The sequence below is a fragment of the Nilaparvata lugens genome, chromosome 11 (assembly GCF_014356525.2).
Source record: "Nilaparvata lugens isolate BPH chromosome 11, ASM1435652v1, whole genome shotgun sequence".
Lineage (NCBI taxonomy): Eukaryota > Metazoa > Arthropoda > Insecta > Hemiptera > Delphacidae > Nilaparvata > Nilaparvata lugens.
The window spans coordinates 24786181-24805919 of record NC_052514.1 but is presented as its reverse complement, the minus strand read 5'-3'; the positions used below and the strand labels follow the sequence as shown (position 1 = coordinate 24805919).

Here is a 19739-nt window from a genome sequence, read left to right as displayed (position 1 = left end):
TCCGAGGGTGTGATCACATTGGATGCGTATATGTGCAAGTGCAGATGAGAAACAAAATCTGGAAAGAGCAATACACTGAACGCGTGCACTTGCTGGTTGCGTTCAGCGTGAGCAGCTACATGCAAGTCACAATGTTTTTTAATGGCTCTTTCCAGATTTTTGATGTGATGTGCTCTTGCACATATACGCATTCAATGTGATCACATCCTAAAGTAATGTTCAGACCAAAATCTGTAGCTCTGCAGAGTCTGTGGATGGATGGATTTAAAAAGATCTGTCGCCGGCTTAATCAATGCGGGTGTTCACACCGACATCTGTGTATCTGCCAGCCGACGTTCCAAGAAAAGTCTGCTCGCATGCAGATGTTTTCAAATCGGTCTGGGAGCGATTTTCTCCAGGCATAAGAGCGGATGTTTTCGATAAAGATCTCTCATCAAAAACCTAAATCCCTTAAAAATGGAGATAGAAGAATTCTAATTTCAGATTCGGATTCAGCGCCTTGAAATAAATAATTTTGCTCGCGTTTGCTCAAAAAAAAAATAAATAAATAAAAATTCTGGAATCCGAGAGAGCAACTGAGAACAGAGCGAAAATAGCTCTGCCGGCTCGCAGATGTTTTTGGGTGCAAACTAACTCTGCGGACGTTCAGATATTGCTCCTTTGCTCTGCAGAGTAAAATAGCTTGGTCTGAACATACCTTAATACCGTATCATGGAATTGTAAGTTTTTTGTCAATTTAAATTTGCCTATTCTCCAAGTCAACATTCCTTTCTTTACAATGTATTCAAACTGTTGTTAGTATTTAGCTTATAATTGGTTGCTGGGCTTGCTGTTAATACCCTCATCCTATTGGATATAATTTTATATTGATGTTCATAATTTTCTCAGCTAATAAATCCTTTACTACATCTCAAAATATTAAGACCTAGTACACTGACGATTACAAATATCTAATGAACAGTTTTGGATTTGACTCACTCAATATTGATTACACTCATAGGTCCCGATTTTCTAACTCTTTAATAGATCATCTTTACTTAAAATCTGGCAAAAATAGAACAAAACTGAATAAAATTAATCTAATTCCAGAAATACTACATTTAGATATAACTGATCACAGTACAATCATACTTCAAGTTGAAGGATTGAAGAGATTCAACGAAGAAGCAGATACAGATAATAATAAAATATACCTAATCAATTATGGAAAGTTGAATAATATTTTATCGTCGATTGATTGGGATAGAGAAATACCAGCAGAATCTGTTGATGAGGGATGGGAGAATTTCATTGACATTTTAACAAGCGCTATCAAAGATTCACAAGAAAATCTTCATGTAAAAAATAACCTGACACAGAAATTTAGGTCGCCATGGATAAATAGTTATCTGATCAAGCAAATAAACTTAAGACATGAGTTATACAAGAATGTAATCAAACAACCTAATAATGACGACTTAAAACAAATATACAATACATTCAAAAATAACTTACGTAATAAACTGAGAGAAAGAAAACAATAGTATTATTCAAAACTGTTTAGAGAAAGCCAGGGACATTAGAAAGGCGTGGAAAACAATTGACGCGTTAATAGGATTGAAAAAAATAAAGAACCACCAAAACTAATTGTTGATGAACAGGGAAATAGCATACATGATAGTAATAAAATTTCTAATTTGTTTAATTCTTATTTTCTAAATGTTGTGAATAAAATGAATGATAAATTAGAACAAAGCACATTGCAAACCAGGGAAGAGACTGCTAGAATATCAAAAATAAGGTTTCCATACAAATCTCCAACTAAATCAATTTTTCTTCACCCGAGGAAGTAGCAAGTATAATAAGAAAATTGAAAAACAAATCTTCGCCAGGTGTTGATGGAATAGGCACAAGCATGGTTAAAAAACTTACATGAATTATTTGAACAAATTAACCTGAGTTTTGTGAAAGGAAAATTCCCAAGCATGTTCAAACATGTTCGTAGTTATACCTATTTCTAAAAAGCCAAATTGTAAAAACATAGATCCATTCCGCCCAATTTCACTTTTACCGGTTTTTTCCAAGATTTTAGAAAAAATATTCAAGATTAGACTTGAAAACTTTTATAAAAATAATAACTTTTTTAGTGATAACCAATATGGTTTCCGTGAAGGAAGAAGTACAGAAGTGGCAATTGAAAATCTCATTTCAAAAATAAATTACAGTTTTAGTGTTAATAATAAGTGTGCAGCTCTATTTCTTGATATCTCTAAAGCATATGATGCTATTGATAAAAACATGCTTCTAAAAAACTTGATTTATCATGAGTAAGAGGAATTGCTAATGATTGGTTAAGATGCTACCTATCTAATAGGAGTCAAAGGGTCAGAATTAATGATATGTTGAGTGAACCCGGGGACATTACCATAGGTATTCCTCAAGGATCAGTGTTATCGAGTACTTTATTCCTGGTCTTTATTAACGATTTGACGGATGGTGACTTACTGGGAAAGATTATATTATTTGCAGACGATACAGTTATATTTTATTCGGCCAAAACAAATCAAGAACTTGAAAATAAATTAGAAATGGATCTTAAGCACCTTATGTGGTGGTTTTGCGAAAATAAATTAACTATCAACACAGACAAATCTTATATAATACAATTTAATCTTCAAAGCACGGATCTGGAGTTGGCTAGTATTTACTTCCATAAATTAGATTGTGCGCAACAGGCGAATAATATATTGTGTAACTGTGAAACAATAAATCAAGCACGTACAGTTAAGTATCTGGGCCTCATATTGGATAGTAGGCTCACTTGGTCAGATCATGTACAGAAGATAAAAAATGAGTTATTTGTATACATTAGGAAGTTCTATTACCTCAGACAGTTATGTCCAAAAGAAGTATTGTTACAATTATACCATGCAATTATTGGTTCTAGAATAAATTATGGATTAATATGCTATGGGAGTGCATACAATGTTCATATTAAACCTGTGATTACTGGTCAAAAACATATATTAAAAATAATTTGTAATAAACCCAAACAATAATTCAATGATGATGCGTCAATATCAATGATGATGAACTATCAATATTACCAGTGAGACATTCTTTTCTATTCAAAGCAATGCTGGATTTAGCTGAAAATAATTTCGATATCCAACAGATGAAAGAAAGAATAAACCTCAGGAATTCTCAGGACATTAACCTCCCAAAACCAAGATTAGAACATTCTAAATATCACTTCAAATACATAGCTATAAAAATATTCAATTCACTTCCAGTAACAACAAGGAAAATAATGTCACGTCAGTTATTTAAAAAAAAATCAAGAAATTCATATTACAAGTAGACAACGCAAATGATTTTTTTCACTAAATTAATATAGGTATAAATTGAGTTTAATTTACACATTACACGACATGAACATTGCAACAATTAAATATCATTGAACTCACAAATCCCGTCCGGTATGCGTAAACAGTAAGACAGTATTAAATTTTAATCACTGTCTCTTTCTTCAAAAACGCGTATTCATTTATGGTCTAATTACATCAGCACTTTGAAAAAAACGAAACGTTAACTATGAATTAAATTGAACTAAATATGAAAAAAACAGCAACCACTCCGTACATAATTTTAAGTTTTGTGTAGGTGTGTGTGTGTGTGCATGTGTGAATGTGTGTGCGTGTGAATGTGTGCAAGAATGATTATAATTATTGACATATTGATTATTTCAATATAATATCATATTCAATTATTATGTTCTTCATGTTATAATATTTAAATTTGTATATTAATATTTTATTATATATATTCAAGTGTCCCCACACAGGGTAGCCTATAGGGGACACATTAGAAATTAGGAAACAATATTGTATTTGCTTTTTGGAATGTATTTCATTGTTATTTATTTTTTTTAATAAAGAAATTTGAATGTCTGTGGGATCAAATTTCTTATATGTTATAGAGTATTTCATTCTACTGTGAATACTGTACAATAAATTCATCATTTTTGTTTCAATTAGTGCCTCTACTCGGTGTGCAGCTCTCTAAAAGTGGCTTTAATTTTTATAGGATGGGATCACAGGGCTGCCTGGAGGTGCAACCCCTTGAGGGCGGGTGCAAGATACATGGCTGTGAACGGGGCGTCAGGTGCAGTGTGGGAAGTGGCATCAATGCCTGCTCTTCTACTCCGGTCAGTCTAATATTAACTTTTTATCATTTGCTCGCTTCTTTAGCTTGGCTCTCTCAAGCCATGACGTATTAGTTTTCATGTAGTTTATTTTTCCGATTCCTAAGTGATGACTCTCGCCGCGATGTAGTAACGGCTGTTGTCTATTACTGTATTATTATTTTAGGCTGCAGTCAACGTAATATAGACTACAATAATATACATAAATTGACTACAGCCTTCAATAAAGCTCGGATAAGTCGTCGCTTAGGAATTTAACCGGTAGATAGTAGAATGATCGAGTAATTACACAATGTTATCAGAGATGTAGAATTGTTCCATTATGAAATAGAAACACAATATGTGTCTTTTATTGATATTATTCGCACCAAACTTAAATTTTCAATTTAAGTTATTTAATCTAATATCTACACTACGCTTTTCAATGTTTACATAACTCAGTTTTAACGCAACCTGCAACTGACGATGTTGTCATGAGCATACAAATTAGACTAGAGTTTTGTGCTAAAAACCACATCACTTCACTGTATTCTATTATGTTTTATTATATCATATTCTACACTTCAACACTCCACTTTATTCTATCATTATCTATTTCCTTTTCCACTCGGGTTACATTCACTCCATTGAGACCCCAGTTGATCACGAATCAGCCCGGGTTGGCAACTCCATTAAGTTTAGCTTTCAGTTCAAGTTCCTGTTGCTTTCAGAAAATCCAGTGGATAAAGTATCATAATATTTAACTCAAAAAATCAAATAATACCAGCATATCACAATTTAAAAGCTAAAACCCAACTCCTTAATTTTAACTGATCTCACTAATCCCTAACTAGTATGCAACGGTGTAACTCACTGTGTATCAGCGTGCAATGAAACGTTGATGCCATAGGACTTGATAAAATGAGCGGCTCAACTTCCCACTTGTCTCAGTATCTCAAGAAATGATCAAAATAGGCACTTTATATAACTGAGATATCGATGACTCTACCGTCAATTGCAATCTATTCTATATACCAATCTTTATTATGTAATAGAACTACATAATTTTTATTATTTGCCATGAATTTTCACAATGAATAGATAAATTGTTGACGACGGTGAAAATTCATGACAAGTAAAATTATGGAAAAAATGAGAGGCTCTAGGCAGTCGGTGGTAAGGAAGGGACCTGGAAACATCTACAGCAGATCAACCAGCCCGACTTCTCCCTACTGTGAGGGTCTCCCATTTGGGTAGAGTGAGTGCCAAATTAATTATATTATTTTTATCTGAGGGTATATCTTGTCAATATTATTTGAAATCATATTTTATCTTTTGAAAATAATTCTTTTTAATTATCAATAAATATTATATTATTCATTCTACATTTAATTATTTTACAATTAAAACCTTTCTCATGAGATAAAGAGTAAGATCCAAATTTAACCTCTCGTTAGCCAAGCGATATTTAACCCCTCATTTATTTGATCAGTACATCTTATTTATCAATTATAATATAACAGCATTATCTTTTATTAATTTCTGTATCCAACTCCTAGAGAGTTAGGACCTGTAATTCTTGTTGAATACAATCAATATAATTATTTTGTTACAAATTTTAAATTACATCATAAATCAAATAGTTCAACCAACAATTAATCAATTCCATTACATGGTGTTGGGCGTCGTTCTCATGAGAAAGAGTTTATTAATTGACAAGATTAGCCTTCAAATTATCTATTGACATTTTCATTTCAGGTCATTATCATAATTATTATATTCTGTGTTTGATCTCGTATAATTATGTCCTCTATTCTCTCAACGTACAGGGTAAATATGATAATTGTTATTATTGTTATATTGAGATGAGTAGCTCTAGTTCTAGTGACTCTGAACAATCACCTAGTGAATTCGAGGTTTCATTATTACGTTTACCTATTGATTTAAAAGTAAAATCTCTGGATAAATCAGAATTATTAGAGCTAGGCAAACAGTTAGGTATTCACATCCCTCAATCTGTTAGTATTGAATACTTGAGATTCGCTGTTGACTTGGCAAAAAAAGTTTGTATTTATGTGGACCACGATTCAGGAGCTAGAGATGCTCTAAGTCGATTACTTAAGTTAGGGTCCCTGTCTCAACGCGATCGTATTATCTTCCCTATGCTAGCCGATTACGAGCGAATAGTAGGCAAGCTAGGCAGAAATCAAGAACCCATCTACGACACAGTAGCTCCCGATAACTTAGCAAAAATCCCAATTCCAGAAAATAATATGGCAGGAATGATAAAAGACCCTTTGCGAAACCCGAAAGCTATGGGGGTACAAAGAGTGAAGACTTCAACGAGTGGTTGAAAACCTTCAATAGGGCAGCAAAAATAAATAAGTGGGATGAGGATGATAAAATCTTGTATTTACCCCTCTACCTCAAGAAAACAGCATTGGCAATTTTCGACATATTTTCGGATAAAAATGAAAACGCGACATTTCTTGATGCAGTAGGCCACTTAAAAAGTAAACTTGTAGACCCTGTTCATGAAGAGACAACCAGACAAAAACTCGAAAACAGAAACAAATTACCAACAGAAACATACACAGAATACACAGCAGATATAATAAAACTTTGTCACATTCTTGAGCCTCAAATGTCAGAGAAAAGAATAGTAGGATATGTTTTGAGAGGCTTAGACGTAGGAGCATTGCAACATGTTGCTTTCATGGACAATGCATCAGTTGAAGATTTAGAGAAAAATCTCGCCAAATATGAAAGATCTCGCTTCCTTCTAGACAAAAAGTTAGGAATGCATAATGCTTCAATCGAACAGCCTGTCCAAAAAATAAATGTAGTAGATACTTTAGAAAAGAAATTGAACGATCTGAGTATTGTTGTGAAAAATTTGAGTAGAAATGTAGGTCAATCACAAAATCCCAATCCTAATAGACAGTTTGGAAATAGGAGCGGAAACTTTTCCCCACACGAAACAAATCAGAACAACTTCCAAAGACAACCTTATTCAAACAATAATAATTACAATGATCGCGACAGAAACACACAATCACATAATCCTAATCCTAATAGACAGTTTGGAAATAGGAGCGGAAACGTCTTCCCACACGAAACAAATCAGAACAATTTCCAAAGACAACCTTATACAAACAATAATTACACACAATCAACATCAGTCAATTACAGGACACCAATCAACCCTAATAGGACTAGATTCTGTACATACTGTAAGAGGAATAATCACTGGAAAGATGATTGTTTTTTCTTATCAAAAAACTCGAATACAGGATCCCGAGCCTAGACGAATCGGATATGAACTTGGGATCCGGATTTGAAAAACAAAGCGCTGAATTTCCATTTGATAATTATTCTCCAAATTCAATTGATAAAGAAGAAATCACGTGTAATATAATATCTTCTGTATCAATGAAAGATGAACAATCCAAAGCGATAGAATTTGTCAGGCAGTTTTTTCTCAATGCCAATAATAATCAGTTATACTCAAATGAAAGTGAAAACAATTGCTCTAACGAAATAGAAAGTGAAACCAACTTCAAACAGCTATTGTCTTCCGAAATGCATGCTCAGCACGAACTTGGAATGAATGGATCATTGACTAAAGAGAGAAGAATTCAAGTCCCAGTACTTACTATTAATGGAAAATTCAAAGGAAAAGATGTATCAATTACCATTGACACCGGTACGAACGTAAACATAGTTCAAAAAAATCTTTTAAGTAGCGATGATCTAAAACATTTGAAAAATAGTAGTATTGCTTTATCGGTAGCTAATGGTTCATTAATGCCGATCACAGGAATGATCTCGAGTGAAATTCAAATACATGACAGGAAATTCGAAGTAAATTTAGTAATTTCTGAAGACTTACAGGCCGATTTTATTGTTGGAAATTCCTTCTTCTCAAAATATAAAATGAAATTAGATTATGAGAATAACATCATTTCAATGAACGATAATGGTAAAATAGTCGAATTAGACATGGATAAAGAGTGGATTTGTACATTAATATAGAACAGAACAGTTGCTTAGTGAGAAGTTGTGTGTGTTTTTTTTTTGCTTCAAATGTTCTGAAATAATCTGAAGTAACTAAATTTGAGGTGATAATTGAGTTTGATATTTGACTATAATTTGGTGATTTAATATTTCAGAATTTCTAGCTCATATATTTTTTTGATCGAAAATTAAACTTGAACTTTCAACAGTAAAAACATAATCATTTTTTTGAACATGTTATTCATTATCAACATTTTGGTAGAATATTTCTGAGCCAAGCGTGTTGTTCTTTCCCAATCGCATTCATATGATCTGTAATTTTAGCCACAAATAAATAAATAAACATAGAGATACATATTTTAGGAGTTTAAACATAGTTGCTTTAGGAGTAAGTTTGAGTTTCTTTTCACGTTTTAAAATTTTCAATTATTAATACAGTATTTTTCAGTTATTAGTGATGATTTAGTGAAGTATTCTTATTTAACTTGGTTTCTAACTTTCCTAAATTCTAAATTCCTAGTTTATAAATATTTTGGACTCAAAATTGGACAAAAATCGTTAAGTGTAAGCATAACCTATTTTTGGACAATTTCTATCTAGATTTGGGAAAGGAACAGTTTTGGGCTTTAAGCCTGTTGTTCCTTTCCCAATCATTCATAGTTGAGAATGATATTGTAACCTATGTATCAATGTATAAATAAATAAATATTGTATACTATTTTATATGGTGGGTCAAGTAGAATTCAGTGGAATAGTGGACTCTTATTACCTCAACTTCGTTCATAACATTTGTGTAATGTTTTAAGGTGTACAAATAAAGGTGACATCTACCTATCTATCTATCTATCTATCTATCTATCTATCTATCTATCTATCTATCTATCTGATGTATGGTTTGGGGTATAAGGGTTTGGGGGGGGTGCCTTAGACACTCATTTCAATAACATAGGTGTGATTCAGAGGCACATACTAAAAGCTGCTCTCCAAAGGCCGAGACGATATCCCAGTCACTTACTTTATGAAGAATTCCCGGTTCTGACAGTGAGACAACTCTATATAAAAATTAAATACTTTATATCAATAGATCCAAAAATACTTTCACTCCATACTTTCCAGCTTACAATTTCAGATCACCATCAAATTACCGTGTTTCCAGGACAGACCTAATAGTAGACAATTCCCCTATGTAGTAAATAAATTGATTAACCTGTTGCCCGAAAATTCAATTTTAGATAGCGTAACTAAATCAAGTAGAAAAAAATAATTGATTGGATTAAGTCAACAAATGTTTTTCACCAAATTCACAACACAATTTGATTTTTTTTCTCTAGTATTGCCATCAAACTTACATACAGTATATATATTTGTGTTTTCCCCACTTCCACCTTGATTGAATTGTATACTTATAATATTATAGTTAAGCTTACCTTGTTGAATCAAAGTTTTTCTATTGGAAGTAATAGTATCGTTTTCTGTTTTGGCACTCAAACTGTGGTTTTGCTGGTTTCACCGAATTAGTATATTATTATGTTAAAAAAATTATACTTCTTATTCTAAAATATTACTTTTTGTAATCTGTATTCATTTGTGAATATTTTTGTAAGGCAATAAAATTTGATTTGATTTGATTTTGATGTTTTCTCTCTGTTGCTATCCATCTATATCTATCTGATGTTATTCTCCCTGTTGCTATCCATCTATATCTATCTGATGTTGTTCTCCCTGTTGCTATCCATCTATCTATATTATCCTATATATTATCAATCTCTTTTATTTTAGGACTGTTGCAACGGCGACGATATGCCGCAACCGGTTGTGATCTCGGTGGACCGACCCAGCAACCACCAGCGGGGCGAGAGAGGCGGCCGCAGTCGGCTGGCATCGCGGCGTCGCTACTCGAACAGTGCGACCGGCGCCCTGGGTGCCACCAACCAGGGGGGCGCCCACCATGGCCCCCCGCACGGCCTGCTCATCAGCGGCCATCCCGGCACAAGTGGCCAGCAGATCAGCAGCTGTTGCAATGTGATGATGGGTTCGTGTGGAGGCGGCATGGGCGGCGGCAGTGCGGCCGGCGGTTTCAAGCAGGGTGGATCGCTCGAGATGTTCATCACGCATAATGAGAATATGCGCGATAAAGGTCAGTTTAATAGATTATTCATCCATCGCACTCAATCCATTATTTCTTCATTTATCTCACGAAATCTAATCCCTTAGTTTCTATATTTTTATACTCAAAATTGTGATTGAAAATGAAGACATATCATATTTTCGAAACATGTTAATTTTTATAGAAATTTGGGAGAACAGTTTTCGGTTTTTCCTGCTATTAATAAATATAAATTTGACCTGTAAATCTCCTTATGAGGTACATTATTCATCATCTTTATCAAAGCAATTCTCAACTTTCCTACCATTAATTATACACACATTTATTCAAAGCTACTGATTCATTATTTTATTATTTTTTGTTGAATTTCACAAATTTATATGTAAGACCTAAAGTTCCTGCTTTTACTTCACATGTTATGTTTTTCACAGTTGCAATGGGTTCAACGTTTTTGGCGTACTCACTTAACATTTTTTTCTTTCTAATCTTTTCGTTTTTCACTTTTTTCCTTTAATCTGTTTGCCCTTTATCTGCCTATTACATGGAAAATAATACTTGAAGATGGTTCAGTCACAAGAAAAGGCTTGAATTTGCACCAGCTTAATGTTAGCCAATTTATTTCTCGTGAATGAACAATCTATATCAAGGCATTTTTCCTCCTTTCCTCTTTACAAGACACACCACATGTGGCCAATTGTATTTTTCCTCCACTTACTATTTAAAGTCTTACTTTACTCTCTGGAACAGAATACTTCACTAACGCACTACCTTTTTCAATTTTTTGCAAATTAAAATTTATTTCCACAAAGTACAAACATTTCAACTATGCATCACAAATGCAATGAATTACAAACAATCAAATAAACTATATTCCCACTAAAAAAATTGAGGCACTACAGTAGTGGTCACTACACCATTAGAACTAGAATTAACTGTATTTAAATAGTCTGTGAAGCATCATTCCTATAGGAATGTTTCCTATAATACAAAATACATTGGACTAGATGAATAAGTTGACTCAAATGAATTGATGACAACTGAAATATTGATAACAACTAATAAACAAACTAATACAAGTTGCTAAACACGTGTGGAAAATAGTAGAAATTTAGTAGTGATTCGCCACTTCACCCCCCCCCCCCCTGGGCAGACGATTTGGCGAACTTAAATTTTAAAGTTCCCTTTTTTTGGCGAATAATATCATGGTTGTGGAGGCTGACAAAGACTTGTCGTCTAAAAGGTTGTGTAATAAACAGTCAAGGTTTCCCTGTAGATACATCACAGAGCACAGTAAGAGGTGATCCAGGAATGGGTACATGTTCCAATGGAAGAAAATAATTATCTGATGTTATCTTCTGAAGTTATTTATTAAATTTTTGAGATCTGACCAATCGAGTATTGTATTTACTGCTTCAATACGTGAAAGTGTATCAGCAAGAATGTTTTGGGTACCTTTGACATATATTGTATATCCATTAAAAACTCTGAGATGAATGATAATTGGTTGAGTTGAATTGGTGGAAGTTTTTCACGATTCTGTTGAAAAGCATAGACTAGAGGCTTGTGATCTGTGCAGATTGTGAAGGGATATCCTTCCAAGAGGTGGCAAAAATGCTGCACCGCTATGTTTATGTAAACAGCAAGTAGCTTGCGATAGTATACTGGCCAGCAACTTTCTTTCAAAGATTTTTTTTAAAAAAAAAGAGGTTGCCATACGCCTTCAACTAGTTGTTGTAAGCATGCTCCAACTGAGTGATTAGAAGCATCAGTAAATAAACCAAGTGATTCATCCTTGAATGATTACTCTTCCTTCCCATTCTTGAATTACATAGTACTGTCATTTTATCCATGCTTCATCAAGAAATATTGTTTTCTCCTTGTTCAGATGTTTGGCGGTATTCAAAAAGTGTTTTCTTTTTATTATGTTCACTACTCATACATAGTTCACTATTATGTTCAGAAATGTAATTTTCATTTTTGTAAAAATTACAACTTGCTATCCATCTTCAAAAAATGTTTAAAAACAAGCTTGAAAGTGTTCAATGCAAAATTTCATGAATAGGTATTTGGAAACTTTTTATGGGTTAATTAAAGTTTTAAAAATATTTTTTTTAGAATTTTAAATTCTTGGAAAAATCAAATTGATTATCAAACTTGACTTGTCAAATTGATGCTGTAATTGTGAATTGTAAACTGTTTTCGTTGGTTGAGCAGAAATTTGCTCTTCATCCATCGTGGTGGATAACTTGAGTAACGTATCTAGGAAACTTCACTCACAAGAAATATATGTAAAAATACTGCTGTTGATCACGTTGGGTTCACCCATGTAGGAAAATCAATTGATAGGTAGTTTCCTATGATTTAAAATACTTCTAATACGATTTAATGGAATAAGTGAACTTTTAATGAAATGATGACAAATTTTGAACTGAAGTATTGATAACAACTAGTAAACAAACTAATACAATTTGCTAAACACATATTCCACACGTGTGGAAAATAGCAGGTCTCTATAGGTCTATGTCTCTAACTGTGTTGGGCACAGTAGGAATTAAATTGGAGAAGTTACATGTTTTGTTTGATTGCTTGGCAGGTCTGATCTACTGGAAGAAGAAACGCGTAGCGAGGAGTGGCTCGATGGGGGGCTCTCAGGACGGAGACCTGGGGGTGGTGTTGCGAAACAGCCGCCCCCTGGGGGGGTACAGTGGCAGTCAGCTGGCCGTGTGTCCCATCGCAGAGCAGAGTGATGAGCAGCACACCTCGGGTCACGGCGGCACCGACAATGTCGAGAGTGATGATGACGTCTCAGGTCAGTTCATACAATTTAGTTACAATCCATTGATGATGGATCATTCACGATTCTTCACTTGACATGCTATCATTCATTTTTGAAATTCAAGATCAATTTTAATGAATAAATTAATTTATTTCCTCCTCAAATTACATAACAATAATTAGAAATTAAATAGTATTTTGGAAATTTTACCGATCGCGTTTCCAGTAATGTGATCAGATAGACGAAAAAATTACCAAGGAAAAAACATTATGAAATAAAATAATAGAAACAAATTTTATTTATTTGTACATTGTACAATATTTGTATTTTGTACAATCGATGTTGTGAAACTCCATGATGAATTGAAACATAAATAAATATTGTCAATTACACTTTTTATTTTAGTACGAGCAGGTGTAACTGGCGCTCCGCAAGGGGCTGTGGTAAACACTAATATATCGAATTATAGTTATATAATTCCATTCTGGGAAAGATAAAGTTTTATTGTATCTAATTTACTTGACAAAAATAAAAAAAATCATCGAACTAGTATAAAAATTATCTCTAATTTTGTAAAAAATACGTGATCAATCTTCATTGAAGTTGGAAGTTCTCAGCAAAAACAAAATTACTCTTGACTGTCACCATTCTGGCGTGATACCTTTTGCCTCACCATTGCACTCGGATAATGGTTTGTTTGATTGGGCGTATATAATTGCGTAATCTTTAAATCATAAACTGAATTAATTTTTAATTATTTGAGAATTTTATAAACCCCTTGGAATAAACAGTGTAAAACTTTGGAATAAACAGAAATTTGGACTATATTCTTCAAATGTGTTAGAAATACTGTAGTAAGAGCTATGCCTGTTTTTCATCCACTATTTTTGTCATTAGCCCAAATGAAATAAATATAGTCTTCCTATTAATTTTATGTATTTACCTCAATTTTATACGTTACAAAATGCCTCAAATTGAAGGCTAGTCTACGTTTAAAAAAATTTTAATTTAATTAATTTAGTTTTTGTCTTTGACTTTTGCAGGGAGTCAATCCCCTCTACTAGACGGAGGACCACTGCCTGAAACTGCTGCCAACACCCCGGGCCCAAAAGACGGCGAACGAACCGGCCGGGGCTCGCTGTCATCGCAGGGTGGCCAACCCAACACTAGCCAGTGGAACGACGACACCGTTTTCAGCAGCAGCTCCATGGAGAAAGTCTACCAAACTGTGTTTCAAAAGCATTTCGGCAACGAAGCGAGGACTAGAAGTAAGGAAAGTGTCGAAAAAGAGGCTGTGGAAAGTAGTGGGGAGGGGGAAGACGACGAAGGTGATGAGGAGGATGATGATGATGATGAGGAGGAACTGGGTAATAGGAGGAGGAGGAGGAGGAGTGAGGAAGCAGTGACAATTAAAAATAGTTGTAGCAGTAGTAGTCGTGAGTTTGCTGGTGGTAGTAATAGTGGCAAAGTTGTGTACAGTGAGGGGGCAGGTGAGGGAGGGAGGAGTGATTGTGAAAGGAGTAGGAGGAGGAGAAGTGATGGGGAAAGGACTAGGAAGCAGAGGAGGAGTGGCAGTGAAGGGGAGAAGGGTGGGAGGAGGAAAGAGGAGGAGAGGCGGAGCAGTAAAGAGGATGTGAAAGGTTAGTATGCTTGAACATTATATTTTTATAAAGAATGTAGGCCTACAGGCTAAGGTGCTGTAATATTGTTATAAAATCCGTTATGAGTAAGAACTGGCTGGATATAAAGACTGTTGTTGGAATACAATTAATTAGAATATCACAATGTTTTTAAAATGTTGTGATGTGACAAAATCTGTATTCTAATTACTTAACACTGTGATATCTATTGTCAATAATAATTAGAGAACAAATAGCTAACATTGCTCCAAGTTTTTCTACACTATCAAGAAATAGGTCATTGAGAGATTAATAAGATTTAAATATGTATGTACATTTAACATTTTTAAATGTATATGTTTACATTTTCCAATTTTGCTCCTATTTTACTATTGAATAGCATTACTTGCCTACCTATTTTTCATTTTGACTAATTATTGGTACAATAATTATTCGTTCATTATCCTAGTAGCCTACAGTACTTAATGTGATAAATTTACAAAAAATACTTGAATTTTGTGTGTTTGTCTTTTAGAAACGCAGTCATCAACCTCAGGCTTAAGTCACAGACGAGCAATGAGCGAAGACTGTACTTCTGCTGTGGCAAAATCAGTAATTACCTCATCTCCTTCCATCCCAGCCGTTGCTATGAAAAATCTCAACCAAACAATACCAGCCAACCCAGCTGTTAATAGTGAATCACCCAGTATCATAGGACTTGATTGGCTGTTTGAGAACACTGACAACGAAGAACTATTCACTCAAGCAGTTACTGCTGGCGGAGGGGTGACGGGAGGTAGAGTGCGAGAGACCGGAAGTAAGAGTGGGGAGACCGGAAGTAAAGGAGGAGAAAGTGGAAGTAAAGTAGAAGATACTGGAAGTAAAGTTGGTGAAACTGGAAGTAAGGGAGCCGATACCGGAAGTAAAGGAGGAGAAGCAGGAAGTCCGGAAGTGGAGGTTGGCGGTATGGGAAGATTGGTACCACTGTCACACAGTGCTGCCAAACACAAGATGGCCGTCAGACCGAGGCGAACTTATAGTGTGCCAAGAAGATCACAAGGTGAGTGAATGAAACATCTAGGGTTAGTATTTTTTAAATAAATTAAGAGAAACGCCTCAAAATGTTACGTTCATTCGAATTTAAATCGTTTTATTAACCATGTGCGTTTCAAACATGGTATTTCTTTTATTAGAAAACATGATTTGGTGAATATTAATCGATATTATTCATTCTATTAGACAAGCTTCTTTTAACAAGCACAACTATCTTTTTTGCATTGCTCAAGAGTTGAAGATGTATCAAAGATCGACTTCCAACTGACGAAGATCAACTGCTGATCATTTTAGGTTCATAAATAAAACTTAAATAATAGTTCTATTATATAAATAAAATTATCCCGAGTAGAACGCAACATCGCATTGTGGTTCAAGTCCATCATTGTTATGTTTCATACGTCATGTAAAGCCATTTTAAAAGCTGCAAAATCAAGTGTTGGAGAATAGTTATTGCTTTTTTCAGTTGATCAGATTTATTCAACTGTACTATATTATTATGAAAGATGACATGTATTTCGCTTTAAATTGTTAATTACCCACTGTTTTGGTGTAGGCCTATCTTTGGGAGCTGATGAAGCTCCTTTTCATGAATGTAATGCGTTCTTAAATAATGCCACTAGATGTGAGTAGTGGATTATAATATTGATTTATTTAATGATAATACTCATGATCTTAACACTGCCGTCATAATATGATGATGTTAGAGTGTGGTCTGTCTATTGACCATTGTGGTGATGAACAGTTTTTTATAAAGCTTTTCACTTAATGGTTACCAAAATGACGCGATCAACCCAGGAATACCCTGACCAACGATCAATAAATTGGAAATTATTTTCAGAATAAATAAGTTTTGATGTTGAAGATCAAAATCACTGAATAGGCGGCTCTAATAAAGTATGTAAACCGTAATCATAATGTAACATATGATTTATGTTTTAGAATTTGCCGAGCGCAGCCGCGAAGGCTCGGCGAGTGCTGAGTCGACAAATTCGACGGTGAGCGGTGGGGGTGGGGTTGCTGAAGTCAGCAAATCGCACGAGGGCGGAGTGAGTGAGTTGGGTGACGTCACAGCAATGGCTGCCAGGGCCAGTCAGTCTGCTTCCAACATACAGCAAGGCGCTATTCCTAAACAACTGTCCCGTACTGGTATGTTGCACTTTGTACTAATGCACATTTCAGTTTCTTTTTCAATAAATATACAAAAAATGAATTTCCGTCATATCTCACATTATTGGGTACGAAATGATTCAATGATTTATTTCAGCCAAGAAAATACATGAAATAAATTGGGCTATTCAACTGTGCGGAAATGCTCATCCATATGTAAATGGCTATACGATCGGCCAACTGAAGGCTAATCTTTCACAAGTTGACCAAACTATGGTATCAACATAATAACAAATTCGGCCTTGAGGTCGTTATGAAGATCGACCTTTAGTCTGATCCGTCAGCCGGTCGAAAGTATAAAAATTCTATATTATCGACTATTTCCATGTTGATCTCATGGTCTGGTCTACCGTCTTTCATTCCAGATCAGACTAAAGACCTACCTCTACTTATAGAGATCTCGATCAGAATTTCTCAAAACTTTGTCTACGAGAGCGTAGACTTTCATATCTAAGAGTCCACAGAAGTTTTTTGGAAGGATAAGTAACAACACTCGACCGAAAGTGAAATATTGAGTTCATTTGAATTGTTCAGCTATTGATTCCTTGATTATTTGTGGAATAATGGCTGCTAGCTATTGTCAAATTCTCTTTGACATTATTTCTCAAATGTTTTTTCATGTGTTAAAATACTAATTATTAGCTTAGAACAGACAAAGATATTTTCCAATTTTCTTAGCACATAAAAAGCAGTGCTATATTCTTTAGATATATGGTTAGAAATTGTTGTTTATTATTTCTAGATGGCCGAGAAAGAAGAAGATACAGCACTGAAGGTGCCGGTCTGCAGAGAGCTGATGAAAGACGGAGACAGAGAAAAGCTGGAAAGCAAAGAGACAAGGAAAGAGCTTCAGGTAATTTATAATTTACTGTTATTTCAAGATATTTTTAATATAATTTATATCAACCACTAATCTCCACTCTTGGAATATCAATAATAATCCTGCATAATATGCTAAGATTGATTAGAAATGGAAAAAATATGTTCAATATGTAATATAATTCGATAAAGTCAAAGGCTTTTTGGTAAGGTAATCCAATGGGAAAAATAGAGTTAATTGAGTTAATATTGTTGTATTTTGAAATATAGGATTGAGCTATATGGTACTAGCAATCGAATTGTAAATAATCTCTTGAGAGCTCAATGTTGGTAATTTATGATAAGAAAAACTCATTTTCAAATTCTAGAAATGTTTCAAATAATATATTGAAAAAACAGAACTAAAATATATATTGCAAACCCTTTTTATGTCTATATTGACTGGACTATTATTTTATATTTTACTTACTAGGCTACAGTTTCATGTTTGAAAAAAATATCAAATTAAATAAAAAGAACATGACAATACAACAAAGCAAAGTGTTCTCAACGAAAGAAAATAATAAATGAATAAAAACTATCACAGTCACAATAAATTACTATTACTATTTGGTTCTTATGTAGAGTTTTCACCCAACAAGGCTCTTTTCACACTTACCAGTATTGTAGCACTGCATAATATTTGTTGTTTAATTTTAGGTCTGCAGCGCAGCTCTCAGCGTCGCACCAGCTCTGATGACAGACTGCTGATGGCTGGTAACGATGCACAGCGGACAGAAGGCCACAAAGCTGCGATCACTTTGTTCAAAGAGGACAAGAACAACAACACCAACCAACAACAACAACAGCAACAGCAGCGAGGTGCTGTTGATAACAACAACAGCTCTTCAGGTTTGTTCTATTGATCGAATGTAAATGGATATGAGAATATCACATTTTGAAAAATTAAAATTCAATAGGATCATTAATTTACTTATTTTTGCTAGTACAGTTCATACAATTCAATCAAATCTAAGATTATTTGAATTAGCTTTCCAACATTATAACAAATAACTTGATTGATTCAATATGCAGTGATAATAAATTAAGTGCTCTATTTGAATATAGTTTGGTGTTTTAATTCTTTTAAATTCAAAATTTCTAGCTTATATATATTTTTGGACGAAAATTGAATTTGAACGTTCTACAGTAGAAACATAACCTATTTTCTTGGACATGTTCTTCTCTTCTCTTCTCTATCGAACCCTTCTGCCTCTCAGCGTCGGGTGGTTTTGGTCCTCGGTCCATCTTCTCCACGCCAGTCTATCGCCCATCATTCTCCGCATCTCCCGCCAACTCCTTCCTCGCATCTCCCCCAACCTCACCATATAATCCTGGTATGCTAGCCGTGGTCTGCCCCTTGGTCTTTTTCCCTCCGGTTTGGCTTCAAGGAACTGTCTTATTTTCTTTGTTTCGTCAGCCCTGCTTGCGTGCCCCAGCCACTTCAACTGTCTCTCCTCCACTCACCGGCCTCACCTCCAAGTCCTGCCTCACAGTTTCATTTCGAATACGGTCCCTCCTATTTTTACCCACTATTCTTCTGAGGTAGCGCATTTCCGCTGCTGTGACCCTACTCATGTGCTTATCCAAGGTGGTCCAGCTTTCTGCTCCATACAGCATTGTGGGCAAGAACACAGTTTTGAATATTTGCAGCTTTGCATGTTTGCTCACCTCTCTCTTACCCACAATTGTATTGCATATTGAGTAATACACTTGGTTCGCCTTCTTGACTCTATTCAACACCTCTTGGTCTATCCTTCCGTTTCTATCTATAATTACTCCAATGTATTACTCACTGACCTGGTCCATCCTCCTCTCATTACACTGGATTTCCAACCTCTGGTCTTCTGTCTTTCCCACATGCATGACCTTGCTCTTCTCCACATTTAGATGCATACCTTTTCTCTCCAGCTCCTCTTTCCATTCCACTATTGCATTCTGGAGTTTTTCTTCTGTATCCTCTATCAATACAATATC

General features: G+C 34.7%; 1 protein-coding gene across 1 annotated transcript in view; it reads left to right on the top strand.

Annotated features, from left to right (window-relative positions):
• LOC111051666 (pecanex-like protein 1) overlaps window positions 1-19739 on the top strand; it is a 70564-nt gene that overhangs the window by 7765 nt on the left and 43060 nt on the right. Inside the window, 8 exon segments of the mRNA XM_039437256.1 lie at window positions 4066-4186; window positions 9959-10316; window positions 12880-13095; window positions 14106-14702; window positions 15217-15741; window positions 16677-16883; window positions 17647-17757; window positions 18423-18614. Coding sequence (XP_039293190.1) covers window positions 4066-4186; window positions 9959-10316; window positions 12880-13095; window positions 14106-14702; window positions 15217-15741; window positions 16677-16883; window positions 17647-17757; window positions 18423-18614 — 2327 coding nt within the window.